Raw genomic sequence first — 17,584 nt, 5'->3', positions numbered from 1 at the left:
TGCTACATACATACGCCGCAGCTGTGTAAAAGCCGCAAGTGTCCACATTGAAACACGAGATATTTACAAAGAAAAACACAGAGTTTAACACTAGCGGCACCGTGCTAACGCTAATGCTAGCAGGGCCGGTTAAAAAAGAAAAACATACCGGCAAAAATCACTTAAGACACAGCAGTAACACGCTAGCGCAGCGCTAACACGCCGGGACCGGTAAAAGTCACTTCCTCGGCACATATATTCCACCGGTCGGTCTCACTCTTACCTTTTCCTCTCGAGTCCCCCCTTGCTTAAATGCACAAATTAGCCGCATCGCCGCATAAACCGCAGGGTTGAAAAACGTGCGAAAAAAGTCGCGGCTTACAGGCCGGAAATTACGGTACTCGGTCAGTGGCTACCTCCACGGCCTCCGGGAGGTCACAAAACAAAAACACAAGACCGGAGTGAAACATAGAAACGACCGCTATCGATATCTCGCATCCTCTGGAGAATTGTGTGAAAACCCACAGCTCCTTCGCAACAAAAACTCTTGGGGATTTCCAAGTAGCGCAATACCGAGGCAAACCCCACCCAGTACGTCTTACAATACCTCAGTGGTCTGCAGCCTTCTTTGTACCGCAGATCGGTTTCAGAGAAGATAATTTTACATGGACCAGACCAAACATCACCCGCACACAAAGTCAAATAGAGTCAAACACATTTCTTTGGATTTCAAAACTTTTCTGTGCCGTATAAGCTATATTTTACTGTAAAGATTTCAAAAATCGAAATTAAGTAAGTACACAATTCGACCCTCATTCTTAAAAGACTACCAATGAGGAAGAAATAAATTGCTTACAAATTTGTCACACAAACGTCAATTCATCCATCCATTTTCAACATCACGGCGTGCTGGAGCCTATCCCACATGACTTTTGGTAAAAAGGTGGACTACACCCTGAACTGGTCGCCAGTCAGTCACAGGGCACACACACTAGAGACACCTTCACTGTCAGGCAGGTGTACCACTACACCATCAGTGACTTCATAAGTTGACCACTCAAAAGCATGAAAATGAAACTGATGAGCAGTGAGAACCTGGTTGAATTGAGAGTCCGCCTACGTCACTGATCATGTGCTTTATAACCCTGTAATAGCTCTTTGTACACTTGCTAAGATCGGAAATAAGTGATGCTATGACAAAAATTTGTAATCCTACGATGCTCACTGAACTGAGGTCTGAGAGGGCACGCTGAGGTCTGGCACAATACGCTGATTTTTCCCGTCAAAGTTTAATGTATTTAGTGTAATGTACGTACATAATGATGACCAAAAATACAGTAATATAGTGGCACCTCGGTTCTCGACCACAATCCGTTCCAGAAGGCGGTCCGAGAACCGATTTGTTCGAAAACCGAATCAACCGCCGCACAAGTTATATTATTTCTGGGGTTTTTTCGGGGGTTCGTTCGAATTGACAATAACAAAGCACATCGTGGGTGGGTCAGCTGGTCTGGCCGCACACGATCTGTTATTTCCGGGTTTTGTCGGGGGTTTGAGTACCGATTTTCGTTCGAAAACCGATTTGTTCGAAAAATGAGACGTTCGAAAACCGAGGTACCACAGTAATTATTTTGAGGACTACATTTTAGTTTGGAGTCATATTCTAAACATGGGGTCACCGAAATGTTCCCCCCTGGCACGGAACAAAAAATGTAAACTTCCTAAAATAAAAAAAAAAATTGTTCTCATAATACTACATGACCCTTTTGACAAGCAGCAGTATATAATAAAAAGACGTATACTATGTACTAATAATAGTGATACATTGAGATACGAAAAAGAGAAAAAAATTGAGATTAAAATACTTTTGTAGTTAGAAACATATTTTTACAAATAACTATTATTTGTATGAGGCCTCTAGTTATTAGACAGTTGGATTTTATACCACAAAGAAAAACTTCAGTATGACATCCCGACTGGAGGTTAACATAACTTTTCAATCAATCTTGTTTTTGCTTCTGCTGTCACACAAGATGTCTCAAACGCAGACCCCCGCCGACACGACAGCATCACAAAAAGCGCCGCGTTTTATAGCCGGAAGCAATTTGTCTCCTTAGTGGCTTTTCCCTTCTTCCCGTGCGAGTTACGTTTTCTTGTCCGTCCCCTCCAGGTGGGCATTGTGGGGCGCACCGGTGCCGGCAAGAGCTCTCTGATCTCGGCCTTGTTCCGCCTGGCAGAGCCCGAGGGCAGGATTGTGATTGATGGGTTCCGCACATCTGACATTGGTCTGCACACCCTCCGCCAGAAGATGTCCATCATCCCGCAGGTCAGCTTATCATCGCTTTTTTCGACTTTTCATTACAAATGAAAACTGACACGCAAGTTGAGTTACAAAACTGCCAACGTGGATCCCATCGTGCAATTCTAGAATTTTCTCACGCATTCTGATTCACACACCGGATGTGTGTATTTTCTAATGACTGGGGTTCAAATCCTGGCCCCGCCTGTGTGGAGTGTGCATGTTCTCCCCGTGCCTGTGTGGCTTTTCTTCGGGTGCTCCGTTTTCCTCCCACACCCCAAAAACATGCATTAACGAAAGGATCTAAATTGCTTTGTGGTGTGATTGTCAATGCGAATTTGTTTCTGTGTGCCCCGCGATTGGGTGGCAACCAGTTCAGGGTGTACTCCACTTCCTGCCTGAAGATAGCTGGGATAGGCTTCGGCACTCCCGCCACCCTTGTGAGGATAAGCGGCTCAGGAAATGGATGTAGATTGAAAAAGTAATGGTGGCTCAGTAGGCAAAGCGTTGGCCTCACAGTTCTGAGGTCCCGGGTTCAATCCCGGACCCGCCTGTGGGGAGTTTGCATGTTCTCCCCGTGCCTGTGTGGGTTTCCTCCCACATTCCAAAAACATGCACCATTAATTTGACACTCTAAATTTCGCCTAGGTGTGATTGTGAGTGTGGCTGTTTGTCTCTATGTGCCCTGCGATTGGCTGGCGACCAGTCCAGGGTGTACCCCGCCTCCCGCCCATTGACAGCTGTGATAGGCTCCAGCACTCCCCGTGACCCTTGTGAGGATGAGCGGCAAAGAAAATGGATGGATGGATGGATTAAAACTTTATTCTCATATGTTATTCTCGTTGTTGTCATATTGACATTTTTCCCTCACAATATTACATTATCCTCATTAATCTTTTCCCCTCATCATATTACGACTTAATCCCCATAACCCGAGGCCAATTTCGACCAGATTTCTTCTTTTTCGAATTACTTTGAGGGTGAAAATGATGACATATCGCGAGGGTTGTTATTTCGCAGCCATTCTGTGTCGCTGCGTACATAAACCCTCTGTGCTTTTGGTGGCTTTATGCACCTCGCCTGAAAGCTCAAAACAAGTGCGACTTGTCACTCAGAAGATTTCTCAAAGTGAGACAAACGGACGCCTTGAGACCGGTTAACTTTATTTCCGCTCGTTGAAAGTGATACGGCATTAGGAAAATGCCAGCCCGCGGGTGAGTGTCAGCCGAGCGGAGGCAGGGGGAGGAGACTCCCACGGCCCGCGCCGTGAAGAGAGCAGCTCCCTAACCCTGACAGGGGATTAGCCCTCTACCCCCCAAACATGGGAAAGCTGCTTAGAAGAAGTCTCCCCATCCTCGCAGTCAGCGCCCCTTTCCTCGTACGTCGGCACTAAGCCCCCCCACCGCCGCAGCCAACATGCCCAAAACACTTGTCATTAATGCTTTGCCGTGGGTTTGATTGTTTTCTGGCATCGTCGTCGCTACGGAGAAACACTTTCCTCCTGGTCCCGACGAATTTGAGATTGATGCGACATGACTGTGAAAATCCCACGTGGAACTACATGCTTTTTTTTCCAGATGTTTCTCTGCACAGCACGCGGCACACGCAAGTTTTACAAACTGCTTGAATTCGCACACATTCACTTGAAAACCCGTTCATCAGTCACTCACATTTGAAAAATGTACGGGTGTGGTCAGTCATGCCCGCAGATATAAAGTTACAGGTGTGGTCCACCGGTCATGCCCGCAGATATAAAGTTATGGGTGTGGTCCACCAGTCATGCCTGTGTAGGCTTAAAGAACACTATGTTAATAACCTGTAGAATTTCATGAGAAAGTTTATTCCTCACAATTGCACCTCGCCTGACATGGTTAAACGGGTATTACTATGAAATAATCTAATTTGTTGGTATGACGGAACTGTTTTATACTAATGCATACAATGATCCATTTTTGCTTGTATCTCACAATTCATTTGCAATACATTCATGATAACCATGTTGACCAGAGACAGTTCATGATAGAATTGGAGACCTCAATATGAGCCAAAAGTAACATTTGTTTCAATTTGATCAAGCTAAAAAGAGGTTTCTAAAAGATTTGATGGCGTTCAAAACTGATGTGGTTATTGAGAGTTTTTGTTCAACCTTTATGATCTACACTGGAGCAGTCACTCACATTTGGAAAAATGTACGGGTGTGGTCAGTCATGCCCGCAGATATAACGATGCAGGTGTGATTAGGGATGGACTCTCAAGACCTTAAAGTCATTTACTGAGTTGTTATACCCGAGTATGTAGTTGTTACCTAATACCAGAATCATAATTTATTGACACAGACTGAGACAGACATTTTTAAAGAGGTGAGTAGAGAATTTCAAAATTTAGTATTCATATATTCAAATCATTTTATTTCATCATGATGTATTGTTATAATCTCAAGTAATTTACGGCGCTATCTATTCGCAATCCATTGATAAAAGATAGCAGTGGATGATCTATATCTTCCTAAAGCATGGAGAGGGGAAAACTTTTCAACTTCAAGATAACGCCGTACCACGGTGGAAAATGACCGTTCGCATTTAGATATATATGGACCGACTAATCTAACGTTAGAACATAGATCAAGTCAAAGTAAATCACAATATCATAGTTATTTTAATTAGAAACTGAAATATTACCTGTGTTATATCCCAGAAATGTTTTCAATGTGATTTTTTTTCCCCCCAACATCTACTTTTCAAGTAACCAGCCTCTCGCGATCAACCAATAAGTGCGCTCGACTTATTGGCAACACTTCAATCGAGTGACGAGGTGGATGATAGTCTAACGCAGGGGTGCTCAACGCCTCGACCTGATACAGGATGAAAGCACAGCACAATAAGCTAATTCTGTATTTTAAATACATATATATTTATATATAGTATAATATATCACATAACATGAATATAACATTGGGAACATCATCATCCTCCCCCATCATCAGTAGCTCGCGACAGGCTGGCTGCTTGTAAAGTAGATCTTGGGGTAAAAAAGTCTGGGCACCCCTTGTCGTACTTCTTTTTTGGGGGGGAGGAGCACACTGTCACACAATCTACCAAAACTGCCTGACGATCGACGCATTGAGCACCCCTGGTGTCACTGAATTTCCTTTGACATGGCTCATGACGTTGACGACTTTCGACGTAAATGCGCTCGCAGTACGTGAAGCAGCTCCGAACACGTGCTCTCGGCATCACTTCCGAACATGCTCAGTACGGTTAACTTGCATTTCCTGCTTCCGGATGAATACTGATTGTTTAGGAGCAGGCTTGTTTTGTTAACAACATTAATGAAATAAACACGTAAATTAATGTCAAGTCTACACAAAATAAGCGACGTCTTTCAATATCTATTTTTCTACTCGTAACACATTTTACGCGTGTGGTTTATCGTGCTCGACTGTGCAGATTTGCGAGTGCGATGGCGCCGACGCGCTCGTCAAATGTGAGTGACTGCGTTCACTCTCTACATGTCAAAGATCTCCAATTGACCCGTCACATGGGCAAAATTGCGACATAATTTCAAATTTCCTTGATTTCCCTTGCAAAATGTCGAGTGTGATATACATTGGATACATCGCCCCTGTGAGGAGTTTCATTACTTGGCAGCCGCAGATTTGATTGTAATAAGGTTATATTAGCATATGGCATTAAAAAGGAGCCATTCCGGATTCCATTGAAATCTCAGAAAATGACATTTAATAAATAAATAAATAAATATCTCTATCTCTGTGTGTGTGTGTGTACATATACTCACACACATGCATACATAGTTTATAGGTGGAACGGTGGACGACAGGTTTGAGTGTCTGCCTCACAGTTCTGTGCAACGGGGTTCGAATCCCGGCCCCACCTGTGTCGAGTTTGCGTGTCCTCCCCATGGCCTTTTCCAGTTTCCTCCCACATCCCCAAAACATGCAAAAATTGGAGACTCTAAACTCCTCGTTAGTGTGGTTGCGAGTGCAAATGTTTCTGTTTTGTTTCTACGTGCCCTGCGACTGGCTGGCAACCAGTTCAAGGCGTGCCTTGCTTCCCGTCCAAAGATAGCCGGGATAGGTTCCGGCACTCCCTGCGACCCCTTGTGAGGATAAGCGGCTCGGCTAACGCACGCATGGCGCAAACAGAAGGCTTAGAACCGGTGAAGCACAAAAATCGCTGAATGGAAAGTTGTGCTTGAAAGCGTTTTTTTTTTTTTTTTTTTATCCGACAGAACGGCAAATCCTCAATTAAAGTATGTCACAAAACTAGTTTGAATTGGGACTTCAGCTGGCTTAATGGCACGCTGCTATTTTTGCTGTCAGCGGTGGGGAGGGGAAGAAAAAAAAGGTTGTGTGAAATAAAATACTGGAACATCTCAGGTAAAGTTCTAAAGTATTATTTTCGTAGGAAAGGGAGGGGAGAATGTGCAGTCTCGTCCTTTCATCTGAATGAAAGTTTGTTGAGACACGATTTATAAAAATACATAAAACCAAAACGGCTGATTCTGTATTACTGCTTGACAGATTCACAGAACTGTCATATTTTTGCTGAAATACTGCCACAGGTTTAAAGGAAAGTAAACTCAAAATGTCAAAACTTTATTAGCAGCAATGTGACAAGTGGCTGCCATCTTTGTGGAATTTTTTTTACAAAACATGTAATGAGCACTTCAAACGCCTTGAAATATCATTCACAGAAAACAAATACAGGACAAAAACAATTGATGACTTAACTCCATGATGGACTGATTACCAAACTACAAGACCTTCTTCCAAATATCCATCCATCCATCCATCCATCCATCCATCCATCCATCTTTACCGGTTATCCTCATGAGGGTCGCGGGGAGTGCTGGAGCCTATCCCAGCTGTCAACGGGCAGGAAGTGGGTTACACCCTGAACTGGTCGCCAGCCAATCGCAGCGCACATGGAGACAGACAACAGTCGCACTCACAATCACACCTAGGGGCAATTTAGAGTGTCCAATTCATGTTGCATGTTTTTTGGGATGTGGGATGAAACCGGAGCGGCCGGAGAAAACCCACGCAGGCCGGGGAGAACATGGAAACTCTACACAGGTGGGGCCGGGATTGAACCCGGGTCCTCAGAACTGTGAGGCCAACGCCTTACCAGCTGGTAATAAATAATAATAATAGTAAGTAGTAGTAAATAGTAGTTGATAAGAATCTAACTGTACTGTATTTGAAGTAAAATCTAGTATGGCAATTACGACTAAACCTCAGCTGTAATTGTCATTTTTGTGAAACGTGTAAATCCGTTGAGAAAATTTGTGGGGGGTGGGGGGGTATGGGGGCCGAGTCGGTACAGATAACGGCAATGCACTCCCAGCCGAGCACACACTATCAGGCTAAAGCATACATTTTAAGCAAAAAAATATTTTTCTGAAATGATATAATTATATAAAGTATTTAAACTATACACGTATTTCTGCCATGCACTTTATTATCAGGAAAAGCTAAAAAAAAAAAAAAAAAAAAAATCGCTTAAAGTATTTTTTAGGATTGGAATCCATTATTTCATTTTCCATTCATTGTAATGGGAAAACGTGCTTCGGTTTTTGAACGTTTTGGTTTTCAACCAGCCTTCTGGAACTGATTGTGTTCAAGAACCAAGGCACCACTGTACTTATTTCTGTATGTGTATATATATATATATATATATAAATAAAACTTGTATATACTTGTATACTTGTGTGCGTGTATATATATATATATATATATATATATATGTATATATTTATATAAAACTATATAACTTGTAAGTGCAGTAGCCTATTTGATATATCACTCAATCTACATTTTTATGTCTGAAGTTTGGCAAAATTATTTTGACTGTTTGGACTCATATTTTAAGTTTTGAAAATATTATAATTGCCCTGTATTTACACTGTTAGAAGTAACCGGAGGTCACCATTTAGCAGTGTGTTTTATGAAAAAAAAAAAAAAACATTTTTTCGTGTTTTTCCCCAAATCGTTCATTCTCATCCCTGCACGTCCTTCCAACAGGTGTATGCGCCTTGGATAGTCTCTCACCTGTCGTTTGAAAAAAAAAAAAAAGTGCGTGTTAAGAATCACAAATTTTGACCGATTTTTGCGACTGTAAGATCAGGACAGCAGCAAGATACTAAAAGACCAACATAGCGAAGGATAGTTGACCAATGCGTTGAATGGGGGCTGAGTGTATCGAGCCTTTTGTCAAACCCCACCCCCGCCCCGCACGCAGACACACACATTTCCTAGATGCGCTCCATAAAGGCTGTCTTAACCCTTTCATACACTCCAGCCCTCGTCATTATCTTCACCGGCCACGGCCTTCTCTTTCTATATCCATCTATCCACAGGACCCGGTTCTCTTCACGGGCACCATGAGGAAGAATCTGGACCCTTTCAGCCAGCACACAGATGAGGACCTGTGGAATGCACTCCAAGAGGTACTCCAGCCCCCGTCTCTGAATGATTCCCCCTTGCCGGCCCAGGGGGGGATCCCTCTGTCCCCCTGTACAATGCTGCCATTCAGCCTCCCTGCTCGCCACAAGTCATGGGGGGGAAATCCCATTAGGGCCGTGGGGCCCCGCTCAATGTGCGGCTTGTAACTGGGAAGCATTGAAAGTGCTGGGGGGTGGGGGGTGGGGTGTTTGGGCAGTCAGGCCAATCAGGATGAAGGCTCCCCCCACAGCGAAGGGCTTCGGCTCCTGGTCCTGCCTCTGAATGGGTTTGGTGGCCTGGATTAAAGCTAGAGGCTGGTCCACAAGAGAGCACTGGCCAAGGTCACCGGCGGACCCGGCCTCGCATTGTGCAGGGCGGTTAATGGCTGTGTTTGGATGGTTCTTTAAAGGCATCTCAACGGGAAGCCCCTTTATACGGGAGTCATGAAGGGCCGGGGGGGGGCCGTGCTCTGCCTCTCCGCAGGTGCAGATGAAGGCTGCGGTGGAGGAACTGCCCAACAAACTGGAGGCGCTGCTGACCGAGTCGGGCTCCAACTTCAGCATGGGCCAGAGGCAGCTGCTCTGTCTGGCCAGAGCCATCCTACGCAAAAACCGCATCCTTGTCATCGACGAGGCCACGGCCAATGTGGACCCAAGGTCAATAATAATAATAATAATAATAACAACCATAATAATGAAAACAGGGGACCCGGCGGCCATTTCGGGCGGCTCGCACAACAAACGTAAACATCAGCTTATCCGAAGAGACGAAGGTGCTACATAGTTATTTGTTTCATCGTCATCATTTAGAAATGTGTTTTACCAATTTCTTTACTGCACAGTATTTACATTGAACCAGATAATGATTAAAATAACGTAATTAGAGCGACATTCTGCCGCTGAGAAAAATGTATTGCATTTCCATTTATTTCAATTTCAACATTACTTTGGTTTCCAAACGGGGTCACGGCATTTATTATGTTCACAACTTGAGGACCCACTGTGCAATTAGTGTCTCATTTTCAGGTGTCAAGTAAAATTAAAAATATGTTTCATCAGAAAAAATAAAAAGTACTTGTATCCCACAGTGAGATTTTATAATACAAGCAACTCAAACTACTGTACTGTATGTGTAGTTAGCTCAGACATAGCAACACTTATGTGAGAAAGTCAGAAAATCCAAAAAACCAAATATTATTAAAGTGTTCACGCATTCTATTCCCTGTACTAAATATCCCGACAACACTTCGCAAATCTCAACCTTGTTTTGTCGCGTCGACCACCTCATACTTTTTTTTTTTTTTTTTTTTTTTGCTGCATTGTAGCGCCCCGTGTAAAATCCCCGCCCCGGGGCGACGTTTTTGTTCTCAGGTGTTGTGTTCTGTCCCGTTTTAGAACCGACAGCCTGATCCAGCAGACGATCCGGGGCAAGTTTCGAGAGTGCACCGTCCTCACCATCGCTCACAGGCTCAACACCATCATTGACTGTGACAGAATACTGGTGGGTTACCACACGGTAACTTTATTTTTTATCCAGATCCCTTCTCACGTTGCATAAGTTACATTTCTGACTTCTATAGAGCTCATCAAATCACGTCACTGGCCAGAAATGTCGGTCAAGCAAAGCATTCTTGAGTGCTAAGTCGATTGGAGACAACGCGAAAATGCGCCCAAAGTTTTGCCCGATACCGTTAAACATTTAGAAGGTGATGATAAACGAAGGTACGTGGAAAAATGAGTGACACTTGGTTGGCATAGCGGACCCATATTTAATGCCGAAGTCGATGATTTCGGCGATAAGAAATAAGACTATTAAACCGCTTGCGCTTGTCTTGGACAACTGGATCTACACGTGGTTCTGGTGAGTAAGTCATCGAGATTTACACGCAAGAGTTTGAAAGCGTAGAAAAGTCTGGATGCATACAAATACTTCGTTGCTGGATCTGTTCTCAAAGGGGACACGGCTCGTGAACGCGGAAGTGTGTTCGGCTAAACGTTAACCATCTATCTTTTCAGCTAGTATTCAATACTAATACCAATATTTCAATAAATGACCCCTGGTTTTACGCAAACTCGCATTCATTAACTATGATAGGAAAAAAAAAAGAGGACAAGCGAGTCTGGTCCTCCGTAGCGTTTCCCAAGAAGTACTTATAATGGCCAAGCTGGCTCATTTGAGAACAATGCATTAAAAAAAATAAGACTGAGTCGGCTCCTCCGTACACGATGCGTGTTGCGGCCACACGTTAACCTACGTAAACCTCTATGTGACTGACTGTTTATTTTCTTTTTTTTTTTTAAATACACATTGGAATCATTTGAGAACAATGCATATTAAAAAAAAAAAAAAAAGTCTGTCGGGGAGAGGTTTACCGAAGATTAATGTGCGGCCGCAACACGCATCCGTGTACGTTGGAGACGATTCCCTGTTGTTGTTGTTTTTTTTTTTAAATACGCATTGTTCTCAAATCAGCCAACTTGGCATTATAAATAATTCTTGGGAATTTGAGATTGAGAAGAATAATTTCTACCTGAAATGAAGTGATCGCTACACAGTTGTGCGTATTTTGTTGGGCACCATCCATCACGTTTAATTGCCGAAATCCATCGATCTTTTCCGGACTTTTCAGATGGTATTCCATAGAATGATCTCTTTGAATATTTGTCTCGTCTGTTGTAACAACCAACAGCACAACAAGTCTCGGGCATTGTGAATATTCTGCTCCGGTTCAATGTCCCCCCCCCCCCACACTGTCGAGCAGCTCTTTTTGACCTCCAATATGGCGCCGTGAAAATGCTGACGTCACGTGCACGAGCTCAATTTCTGACTTCTATTTGACTTGTTCCCTCTTTGTCGTCACAAGTTACGAGCATCTTTTCTCCGCCTTAAGATTCTCACTGAACTGAGCTTTTACAAGATTTGAAGGTGGTTCGAAATCAAAGTTTTTCAATGGATAGTATCATAAAATTTAGCTTGAGCTGCCAATTATGCAACAACAGCATCCCTGACATTCAGGCCATGAAGCACATTTTATATTAGGAAGGCTTGGAAAAAAAACCCTCCGCAGAGACCAAATTCAATCACCGCATTTTTTTTTTTCAACAGCTGTTCCGTCTGTCTCCCTCACAGCATTTCCTCTCATTGAGCCTTTTCTCGTCCCACTTGATCTTTGGCCCTTTTCCTACAACTGCCTGCAGAGGTGCCAATTAGCACCATTTGTGGTAGCATTTGTCAAGAGTCTATGGAGGGCCCAGCGGGACCTGGCAATTGTTTGGTCACCCAGAAAAAAATAGCCAAATATGGAGCAGCTATGTTGGTGTTAAATGCCCTCGGACTGAATAAGATCTGCAGGCGGCGAAATGATGTCCCACCTGAGAAGTTTGATTCCAGGATGTACACGAAGAGTTTTTGCCAACATACAAATTTAACTGCTAATGCATCCTAGGTCAAAAGCAGTGGTAGGAAACAATGTTCCCTCTAATTTTTTGACACACGAAGGCCGTGAGCGCCCCCTTTGACCACCGTGAGCAACATCGGACGTACGCCCTGCGGTCAATCAGTCATCCATTGAAGTTATGTAGCTCATTAAAAGGTTCAGATTGCGTTCCCATCAGAACATTTTTAAGAACAATTTTGTGTTTTTTTGCAAACTTATACCGAAAATGTCAAACAAAAAAAAAAACATTACAATACAAATACATACCAAGCCAACTATTAGGTATAAATTTTAAATGTCACTTCCAATTTTTTTTTGTTTTTTAACCCACAATGATATCCCCGCCTGTTTTTCTTGGTGTAAAACTGAATTATTGCTTGCAGAATATCTTTCGCAATGCATGTTGAAAGCTGAATGATGCTATCAAACAGTTTTAGGTTTAATGTAATGTTGCCTCCCATATTTCAAATACAGAATTAGCTTTTTGGGCAATGTAGATGAAATTTTAACATTATACACCATCTCATCCTGCACTTTCTACTTTGGCTTCAGACCAGATGTTTTTTTTACTAAAAAAAAAAAAAAAAAAAAATCTCATCCAGTTTCACCACTTTTTCTTCAATTATTCACATACCCCGGTGTTTGTAATTATGAGTGCACCCCTTTAAAATGGAGGGGTGCGGTGTCAGGTAAACGAGGAAGTAGAGTGTGTGGCCAGGTGTGGCCGAGCAGCAGCTCTTTGTGAGAGCCAGTGTGCTGCCGTGTTTTAAAAAAAAAAAAAAAAAAAAAAAAAAAAAAAGATGTCAGGGTGTAGTTCGCTGCACTGGATCTGTTTTCCTCTGTGCTGAGAGTGTGCGAAAAGTGCGCAAACGCGCAGTTGCGCAGCTCAGAGGGATCATTGGTAGTAAAGCTGTGGCCCGTGATCGATTCGTGGCTTTGATATGACCAATTGAAATTTGTAAAAAGCCTCCACTGACCACTCCATCCGCTATACCAAGTTCCCTCTTTTATAGTTGCATTTCAGCCGGTCACCAGACAGTCGGAGGGCACACAGACAAACAATTTGTTTTAAGGGGCACTGTCCATAGCGTGGTTGTCAGGTGAGGAGACAGAAATGCTGGTCAGGGTGTTATTGTTATCTTTCAAAAAAATAATAAATCCACAACTGGTTCGCTCATCTTCAGTCTCTGAGACTCTGCACAAACTAACAGGCTAAATGCTGAACTGTCCAGCAGGAACAGGTACAAACGTTTACCATCACCACGACTCAGATAAAATGACATTACTGCTGACAACAAGTTGAAGGGTTCAAAGTGAAACAAACGGGCTTTGGCACAAGCGACGCATTGCTATATTACTTGTGTGATTGCAGGTCCTGGATGCCGGTAAGATCCACGAGTACGATGAGCCTTACATGCTGCTCCAAAACCACGAAGGGCTTTTCTACCAAATGGTACAGCAGACAGGCCAAGCAGAGGCTGCCTCACTTCTGAACGCCGCCAAACAGGTAACAATACAGTACACTATTTCCATACAAAAAAACATCCGCTAAAGTATCATGATATTTGCACAATATTTTCCCTATATTAAGAATACAATAGTGTGGAACCTTGGTAAAAATGAATTTGACTCAGCCATTAATTTAGCATACATCCAGAACATTTTTTTTAAAGTTGTGTAAAAGGGGTTCAACAGTTGACAAGGTCTATTCCACGGTACAAGCTTTTACGAACAACTCAAGCCAATAACCCTCTCGGTCTGCTCGGCAACACCTGGGCATCAGTGTTCACAATTGTGTCTGTCATATTCTGTTGCATGTTTTTGTTAGTATGTTTTAAAATTCTTATTTTGGGGGGAAAAAAAAAAGACTATCCAGGCAACATTTTTTTGAGAATGTAGGGTGAAAGCTGCAGCTGAATACTAGTGAATGGGTTGCAGCAACGAGGAAGTGTTTAATAGCGTTTCAGCAACCTATTAAAAGAAATAACGATGAAGTAGCTCATTTCGGGAATGGTGAACTGAAATTAGTTCACATCGAAAATTAACTTTCCCGGCACTGCTCGGTGTATCACATCCTATCGAATGTCAGACCTTCAAAACAAAAGCGGACCGTATAACAACACAGTTTAAGCACATCCACTTTGGCCACATGGTGGATTAATTAGCAGTCGAGTGTGGTTGCTAAATAAAGCTAGCACGACACTTATTAGATTTTTGTGCTTTTATTTTAAAGGGCTGACCTTTGAAAAAAAAAATATATATATATTTTTGAGCACGGCGGCTCAGAGTTCCCGGGTTCAATCCCGGACCTGCCTGTGTGGATTTTGCGTGTTCTCCCTGTGCCAACGTGGGTTTTCTCCGGGCGCTCCGGTCTCCTCCCGCGTCCCAAAATCACGCAACATTAATCGGACACTCTAAATTTCCCCAAGGTGTGATTATCTCAACGTGCCCTGCGATTGGCTGGCGACCAGTTCAGGGTGTACCCCGCCTCCTGCCCGTTGACTGCTGGGATAGGTTCCCTGCTACCCCGGTGAGGATAAGCAGCAAATAAAATACTTGATCCTAGTGCACTCATATTAGAAGTAATAGAATAATTTGATGGATCAATAATTTTGTCCCACCAGGCTTCAGGCACCAAACCGGTCTCACAATGATAAACAGTGAAGCAAAAGCCCCTGACTATCATTTTCTTTTAAGTACTACAGCCGCACCAGAACATTAATTTCAAGAGAAATGGTCCCTTTGTAGATTTGTCATCGTCAGATATTATCACACACAAAAAAAAAAGTCCCCAAGTAATCTTCCTCCCTACACATAATTTTGAGATCATTTTACAGATGATTCCTGAAGAAATATCGAGTTTAACTCGGTGGCGATTGGGGACAAAACTTTCTATGGGGATTACTGTAAAAGAGAACGTCCATATTTTTCCCTGTGAAATTCATTTGTGATGTATTCCCCCCCCCTTCGGAGACCGCCGAGCGATAAGCGCGACGGGCCCGTCATTGTTCGCCGCCGTTCTCCGCGCATCTGTCTGGGGCCGCAGATAGCGTTGCATTGCAACTTCAAACGGGGGCCTTTGTGCAACGAGGGGGGGGAAAAAAAAAGTGGGCATCATTTCATTTTCTCACAAGTTTATCAGCGCCGGTCCATCTCGTCAAGCCAGAGGAGTGAAATGAGTAAAATGGCGATTTGAAAGAGTCAGCACACTGCGCTATTATTTGCTGTGCTGTTAGCTTGCACGCCGCTCCGCTGGCGGCGGCGTATTGTTCGAGCCTTTCCCCTTTTTCCTTTCCCGCATTGTACGGCGCCCCCCCTTTCATCAGATTACTGTCTAGCACCACTTTTACATTAAATACTGAAATGTTGTGTGACAAGTTTCTATAGTTGTCACTCAAGTTTATACACGTTCAATAATCTGATATCAACCTCTCGCGGCTTTTGTCCGCGTTGAAAGAGGCTCTCCCGGGTCTGTCTCCGGATATCGCGCGTTGTGGATTTCCTGTTTGTGGCTCTTTTTTTTTTTTTTTTTTTTTTTCCAAACTTTCCCCCGCTGGTGAATGGCGTCCTGCTTTCACAAGAATTTAATAGAAAAGCGCACAAAAACCTAAGCGCTGCATTACGTTTTCCTCATTTTATTCAAGCTTTTCAACACGAGCTACTCCACAAACACGGCAGACAATCTAGGATATAGTCGGCAATCCGGGCTTATTCTGTTCAGGTTCGCAAGCGGCCGGAGTCTCTCGCCGCTGACTTGAGGCGAAAGGCAAACCAGGCCCTGGATTGGCCGCTAGTCAGTCAGATCGAACCCGCGTTGCAAGTCAGACGAGTAAACAGTTAGCGATATTTTGTTTGTATTATCGTGGGGAAGACATACAGTCAAAGTCAAGCAAAATCTGACACTGATCTACATTACAGGAAATAATGTTTCCATCCATTTTCTTAGCCGCTTATCCTCACGAGGGTTGCATGAGGCGGGGTATACCCTCAACTGGTTCCCAGCCAATCGCAGGGCACATCGAGAAAAAACACCGCACTCACAATCACACCTACGGGCAATTTAGAGTGTCCAATGTTGCATGTTTTTGGGGATGTGGGAGGAAATCGGAGTGCCCGGAGGAAACCCACGCAGGCACGGGGAGAACATGCAAACTCCACGCAGACGTGTCCGTGATTGAACCTGGAAGCTCAGAGCAGTGAGGCCAACGCTTTCCAGCTGCGCCACCGTGCCGCCAAAAATAATGTAAAAACTGTTAATTAGTACCAGGCTACAAACGTCAGAAAGTTTCAAGACACACAACGTTATAAATAACTTTGTAACATTTCTGTAGTACAAGTGTTAAGACAAATTAACCACTGTAACAAAACAAAAAAGTACTTGACGCTTTGAAGACAAAGTGGAGATTTAAGAAAATAGTACAAATGTCATCCAAGCACTCGGTGAACATGCAAACTACGAGATTCGAACCCAGGACCTCTCACCTGCTAGGCAGACCGCCTACACACTATTTCTGTGTCCTCCCCATAGCGAATCATTGGACTTTTGGAGGATATTTTTCACTGTCACATGGTTATAGGTCACGTAATATGTACCCTGTTTTGAGAATGTGATGTGATTAAATCCTCTCTCATTTAATAGTGTTTTGAAAAGATTTTTAATCGACAATTACGGATTTTCAGGGGCGCTGCCATTTTCGCGAGTCACATGAGCTACATGGGCGGATATGACGTGTTACGTGGGGTTCCAAACGCTCGATTACATTGTGCCCAGCGCTGATTTCTCAGATTTATTCTCATCTGATGAAGAAATAGCAGTATCGGGAAGACGGAGTAATACTTCCATGCGGATTTGAACTTGTGGCTGTAAATAATGTTGAATATTCGCATGGTTCTTCGGGCGGAATGACGTGGAGTCTGAGTGGCGGACCGACCTCCCCGGCGAGCCTCGGTGATCACTCGCTGGCCGAGCGGCAGAATAGTGAGCTCGCTCGGCCTGGGAGCGTGCTCCGGGGCAGAATGACGCGGAGTTTGACGAGTTTGAAGAACTCGCTCCCCCCGAGCGGCAGAGTCGTGAGCTCGGTCCCCGCCGAGCCCAGGAGCTCGCCCGGCCAGGGAGCGAGCTCCGGGGCTCCGCCGCTCGGCAGAGCGAGCTCGTCAGACTCCGCATCCTTCCGGCCAAAGAACCATCCAAATATTCAACATTATTTACAGCTGAGCGGTGGAGCTCGCTCTGGGGCTATCATGGGAGCTCGGCGAGCTCACAGCTCCGCCGCTTGGCGGCATTATTTACAGCCATAGGTTCAAATCCGTATGGAAGTATTCTTCAGTCTTCCCGATCAACCGATACTGCTATTTCTTCATCGGATGAGGATAAATCAGAGAAATCAGCGCTGGGCATAAATGGTGT

The 17,584-nt window shown here is 43.9% G+C and overlaps 1 protein-coding gene and 1 long non-coding RNA gene across 3 annotated transcripts in view; one reads left to right on the top strand and one right to left on the bottom strand.

Annotated features, from left to right (window-relative positions):
* The window catches only part of LOC133511830 (uncharacterized), a 98,083-nt gene that overhangs the window by 11,191 nt on the left and 69,308 nt on the right, over positions 1-17,584 (bottom strand). The window lies entirely within an intron of this gene.
* LOC133511826 (ATP-binding cassette subfamily C member 4-like) overlaps positions 1-17,584 on the top strand; it is a 62,370-nt gene that overhangs the window by 43,008 nt on the left and 1,778 nt on the right. The window contains exons 27-31 of the mRNA XM_061840794.1: positions 2,150-2,305; positions 8,657-8,746; positions 9,225-9,397; positions 10,136-10,241; positions 13,550-13,684. Coding sequence (XP_061696778.1) covers positions 2,150-2,305; positions 8,657-8,746; positions 9,225-9,397; positions 10,136-10,241; positions 13,550-13,684 — 660 coding nt within the window. The remainder of the gene's footprint in view (positions 1-2,149; positions 2,306-8,656; positions 8,747-9,224; positions 9,398-10,135; positions 10,242-13,549; positions 13,685-17,584) is intronic.

The sequence above is a fragment of the Syngnathoides biaculeatus genome, chromosome 14 (assembly GCF_019802595.1).
Source record: "Syngnathoides biaculeatus isolate LvHL_M chromosome 14, ASM1980259v1, whole genome shotgun sequence".
NCBI classification, from domain to species: Eukaryota; Metazoa; Chordata; class Actinopteri; order Syngnathiformes; family Syngnathidae; genus Syngnathoides; species Syngnathoides biaculeatus.
This window is presented reverse-complemented; position numbering and strand designations above follow the sequence as displayed.